Here is a 6000-nt window from a genome sequence, read left to right on the forward strand (position 1 = left end):
GTAAGCTGCAGCAGTCCCTGGTTCATGTGCTGCAGCAGTCTCCTGTTGCTGTGTTTCAGCAGCCTCTTGTTTCCATGGTTCCACTGGCACACCTGCTGCTGGACTCCAGTCCACATCTCCAGCCTCATTGCTGGTGGGATGACCTGCAGATCATTTGGTTTCCACCCATGTGGTCCTCCTCCTGTTGCATCCTTTCTCCTATATTAAACTCTTCGCACTAGCTTCCAAATCCTTTTTCTTAGCTACAAAGCCCTAAATGGTCAAGCACCATCATATCTCAAAGAGCTATTACCCCAATTACAACACTGAGTTCCCAGAATGCAGTCTTAATTCCCAAGTCTCCAGCAGAATGGGGACCAGAACCTTAAGCCAATAATCTCTTGTCCTGTGGAACAATATTCCAGTCTCGGTCCGAGAGACAGACACCCTCTCTACATTTGGGTAGTAGGCTCGAGTAGGCTTAAACATGTCCTTTTTGATAAAGCTTACAGTTAGGCCTGGCCTCCTGCCTGAGGTCCCCAGCTCTGACCTTCAGCTCCTGCCTTTTATGTCTATATAAATTTCACATGTAAGTTCATTTACAGATATGTGTACATTGTAAATGTATGATATGTGACATGTGAAAACCTTAATTTCATACCTAGGCAAATGTGGATTTTCACATATAAAACAGCATTTCTCATAAAGAATTCACAAACAATCCATGAGTATTCGGAATATATAGTAAAAGATGAATTTTACATCAGCCAAAGAACTGAAACAAAGCCCCAGTCTGATGTAGCCTTAACAATGTGTGTGTCTGGTTCAGGTGGGGTGAACTGATGTCCAGGAGCTGAATGGCTGCCCTTGCACACATGGACTGGGACGAAAGGCACCTTGCAGAGGAGAAGCTTGGCAGTGCTGGGAGGCACTCTGATGCCCTCTGTCATCACAGTTAGCCTCACCTCCACAACGCTGGCATGTACTGCATGACGTCAGCTTGCCCGCAGATTATTTTTCCCATGTTTTTCCTTTTAATCCTCCCTCCAGCTTTTCATCCAAAGAGCCAGGCATTCGCCAAGCTTTGGTCTCTCTCCACAACACACACAAACAATGTGGCGCAGAGATTAAGACATATCAGAATAACACTGAAATTATGAAAAAAAAATAAAACAGCACTCGCACATGATGACTGATTGATAGTGTCCACTGTAAACAACAGAAAGCAATCATTTAACTGAGGGAAAGCATATTTTGGAATGAGATTAAGGTTAGTGAAATGAGATATTGAGGAGTGATATTGCTGTCCCCACTCAGCTTAGCTTTGGCTGTGGACTGTGGCTGCTTTTGCCCTACTTTAATATGACAGACATAAAAAGAACAATTCAACATCTTAGCCTTTATAGAGGGCTGTGCACTCTAAGTTGCTTGATATTCCATGTCTTGTATTGTCTTTGAGGAGATAAAGCTGGCTTACCCAGCCAAACTACTCTCCCCTTTGTAAATGGCTCCCAATATAGAAAGCAGAGAGTCTGCTCTGCTGTTAGATAAGCCTCCGCATTCAAACACATCAGCAGCAAGTTCAAAGACCAAAAGACTGTTCAACTGGTTCTGCTACATGCTGCATTAGGTGTGATGGACATCAGGCAAATCAAAAGCTGTTTTGAATGGTAAATATTAGAGATCCACCTCATGTTAATACCAGAGATCACAGTGCTCAGTTCTATATTCATGGCAATCACATCTGTCATATGGCTGACTTCAGGACAAAATCCCTCCTGAAAGAGAACTCACATACGAAATTCCTTTCATCTTCTGAACATCAGAAACTCTTTTCCAGAGCAAAAGAACAAAAAAGTTCTGCAATCCACACTGACCACACAAACAGTTCAACTGACATGTTTTCTTAAAAAGAAGAGAAAATATTTTACAATAAGCCCTTAACCTTAGCAAGGGAAGGCATCAAGGAAGAATATGAATAAATGTTGTGATGAAATAGCACAGGTATTTTACGAACCCTTTGTGGGATATATTTGTTCACTTTCTTTCTGAGAGTGAGATGTTAGTATCAGTCAGTGTGTTCAGTGCAGAGCTGGAGTCAGTTCCTGGTTAGCCTGTATCTGTCAAAAGTTAAAAAATATACCGACCAATAAAGCTCATACATACTGTATCTGTTTCTGTCTGTACACAAACAGAAATGGTTATAATGCTAATTAGCATTAAACACACAGTACAGCTAAGGCTAGTAGGAATGTCATGTAGTATTTTATCATTAATAACCTTTGACCTGATGATCAGAACCAGATATCTGGTTGAAAGTGAAATGTTTTGAACATCTCTGCATTACATAAATGAAAACACAAAAGGGCATATATATTCAGCACTGAGTTTAAACATGTTTTATGTGAAGAATATTTACATATCTCATACATTGTGCTTCAACTGTGATTTTGAAAATGGATAGGAAGGTTAGCATGAATGCATTGATTGGAGAATGTTTCTGGAATATGTTGGAGTATTGGAGTAAGTTTCTGCGCCTGTTGAATGTGGTCATGCTTGGCAGATTTGTGATACACTAAAATCTTTGTGCAATATTTTACAAAGCATGACTTTTTGTAAAATATGCATACTTAATAAAGTTGCTCTTTAAGAAGTACGGGTAAGCCTCCTCCAAATTAAGTGAGATACTTGCACAAACTTTTACAGCTAATGTTCTACATGGTGGCACCTGCATTACCGGAGAGCCCGGCAGTTATCTCTCCTGTCAACCTTACAGCCAAACTTTTTCTTTGCTTGTTTAGAAAGGTTAAAAATATGGGAGATTTACAGGAAAATATTTAAATGGGAGGGCAGTGGAAGGGTAAAATATGGGAAAATCTTTGGAAACAGGAGGGTTGATACTGGCACTGTGGACTGTATCAGTGCTCCATATGCCATAGATGGAGGGCTTCAGGCTGCCTCAGTTCTGTGGTTTCTAGCAGTGGGAAGTGAGAATCATTCATAATCCAAATTCTAGACGGAGGCTCCCAAGATCATTGACAGAAATTCTGTGAATTCTGGTTTGGGATTAACATCCATGCGCTTTGTGATTCGAACAGCCACAAGCATTTCATCATTTTTAAGTACAGATTACCCTCAGCAATATGGGTCAGAGTCAGACAATGGGCTTTTTATCCCCCAGAGGAATAATCTCCAAACAGCATTAGGTAACTTACTAGATGATCTCTCCTGCTCTGAAGACACATCACTAGGCTGCATAAAATCTGAATTCCCTTTAATACAAAATATGTTTTGCTTTAGACATCAACAGGAGCCTGTCATGTCCCGTCATGTTTGTTGAGGTTTTGTTCACTGGCGTCATGTTGTGTCTAGCACTTCCTGTTTTATTGTGAAACCTAACTTCTGTCTTGTTTCAGGCCCTTGTCTGATTGTCTGCCCCGCCCTGATTGTCTCCACCTGTTGCTTTTTACCTCTTGTATATATTGTCTGCGTTTCCCCTGTCCTGTGCCTGATTGTCTTGTATGATCCATGGTTCACATCAGTCCTGTCTTTGTTACCTTGCCTAGAGCCTTGCCTTGTCAACTTAGAGTTGTTTTTGTTTCTTGTTGCCTTTTGAGAATATCCTTAGTGCCTTTAGTTATTTTTTGATCACAGAACACCTTTTGTTGTATTTTGTATACTGAGAGATTTTTGTTATTAAAACAGTCAGGTTAGGATTAGAGCTGTGGATGGTTAAATAACAGGTGAATGTTTGCATCCTCCTGCTTCTGAGTCAGACCTGATACACGCCCATCCATCATCACACCTGTACGTCCTCTCTTTCCTCCTGGCTTCATAAAGACACACTACTTCCTGCACTGGCACTAAACCTTGTCACTGTATGTAATTCGTGACATGCAAAACAACCCAGTGTGAAAACAACTGCAAGGAATACTGGGCTCTGCACTGTGTATATACCCTGTTGCCTTCAGGCTTCCATTAAGTGCAGTGCACACAGCAGAATACAGCAGCTTCAGACCCTTTATGGAAATTCGATTAAAAACAGTATTTCCGTATGAGCACAAACTAAAATTATAAATGTTTTAAGATTGTGACACAGGGCCCCTCTCCAAGACAGAGCCACAGTATTAGGTAATAATGTTCAGACCACCTTAGCTGATTTTGTACTTCAATCATGGAAATTTACTAGCAAATATGAAATTAATCAAATTACCAAAAAACAATTGTCACACAGTGAATCTGGGGGTCTGCACGCTTGAGTAGTTTTGTGCTGTTAGTAATCTAGCCTTTCATTAAATTATTATATAAAGATATACTTGCAGAGTCTTAAAACTTGCTTTGGTTATGATCCATCATGTCTGCTTTTACTGTGTCGCACTTTCATGGTCCCGTGCTCCTTCTCCTCAGTATATTTACTATGCGTTTTATCCTTTGGTCAACACACAACTGCAGTTTTAATGAAAATGGAGATTTTGGAAAACTTCTTCCAGGGTGAAGGTATACAGAAACTCCATTTGCAGTGTTGCCATGTAGACAGAGAAAACTGAGTTTTTGGCTTGCAACGACTTAGTGTCAGCCATCAGACCTGTTACCCATGTCCTGGAATCCCGTCACCTGTATCTGCCTTCCTGCCTCGTGGTCTTGTAAGCCTAGAACCTTATTTGTGTGAATACATCATTGATCTGCACCAGCTCTGCCTCCATTGTCTGCATTTGAGCTCTATTTCTGTTGTCCTGCTCACAGCACTCATGGCACACACTTATTATTTGTAATAATACACTTCTGAAAAGTTTTCACTGCATTGTCAATAATGCACAGTAACTATGACAACAGTAAAGGCAGACATCCAGAATTCAAGCAACTGTGTACAGGTAGATTTTCATCCTGAAAGAAAACCATTGTTGGACTGTTGGAACACTTACAGCAGCATTTAACACTAAACTAAACTCACATTATCAACATGGAAAACACATTAACTCTTGTCCTAACTTTGGAGACATGTGCTGATGCCTTCCAGGTGCCACCATTTATTACTTATAAATATACCTAAAAACCAAAAGGATGTTTTTTCCATCAACAGACAAAGTGTTCTCATTTGCTGATGGAGACCATTAGATATGTTTGAAAGACCTGGGAAAAGCTACAGAGTTATTTGACAAACTACTTTTCTGAAGGTCGACAGTGATCATGATGATGGGTTAAAGAAATACAGAAACACCTGTGTGGCACACACACACTCGCATACACAAACACACACACCATTCGATTAATGAAATCCAGTATAAGTAATGAGTTGCTCTCAATCAAGCATGATTAAATTCATCACACGACTGGTGACAATGACCTCAGTTTACAGTTATAAACCACAAACACACCTTGCAGACCACAAAAATCTACCAGACCAGAGTGTCTGCATGTTGGAACATAAAAATTAAAACACAGGTAAAATCATCATCACAAGCATCAGAAAAGCAGTCTGATCTTCCCCTCATTCAGAGAGTGTACACGTGTCCTGGAGAGGGTGCTCATTGTGGGTTATGTCCACTTACCGGCTGTGTGGAGAGTGTGAGCAGAGAGGAGAAGGCAGCAGACGGCGATAAGACCAGTCATCCTGCTGGGTGCTGCAGTTCAGACCGAAGGATGCTCCATCTGTCATCAGAGCGGAGGAGGACAGCAGCGTTTGATCTCCCATCCTTCACACTGAGGCTCCCTCACTCTACTGCTCCGGTTTATAGTCAGAGGATTACAGCAGCTCTCTCTCTCTCTCTCTCTCTCTCTAACTATAGTTTTATCCCTCTCTCTTCAGCTTGGTCTCTCTACCTCTCAGTCGAAATCTTTGTTTCTCCATCTCTACTTCTCTCTTTTCTCTGCCTCAGTGTTTTAACACCCCCTTCCTTTCTCCATCTCTGTTTTGCCTTCCTTTTTTTTTTCATTGTGTGTGTTGTTAGAAGTAGCTTTATACACACACAACATAAAAGTATTAGAATATACAAACAACATGAAGATGATATGTGTATTTCA

The 6000-nt window shown here is 40.8% G+C and overlaps 1 protein-coding gene across 1 annotated transcript in view; it reads right to left on the bottom strand.

The window, feature by feature from the left end:
* LOC121613198 (immunoglobulin superfamily member 21-like) overlaps window positions 1-5665 on the bottom strand; it is a 29118-nt gene extending 23453 nt beyond the window's left edge. The window contains exon 1 of the mRNA XM_041946503.1: window positions 5529-5665. Coding sequence (XP_041802437.1) covers window positions 5529-5589 — 61 coding nt within the window. The 5' untranslated portion in view covers window positions 5590-5665. The remainder of the gene's footprint in view (window positions 1-5528) is intronic.
* Window positions 5666-6000: the final 335 nt, after the last annotated feature.

The sequence above is a fragment of the Chelmon rostratus genome, chromosome 10 (assembly GCF_017976325.1).
Source record: "Chelmon rostratus isolate fCheRos1 chromosome 10, fCheRos1.pri, whole genome shotgun sequence".
In the NCBI taxonomy this organism is placed as follows: domain Eukaryota; kingdom Metazoa; phylum Chordata; class Actinopteri; order Chaetodontiformes; family Chaetodontidae; genus Chelmon; species Chelmon rostratus.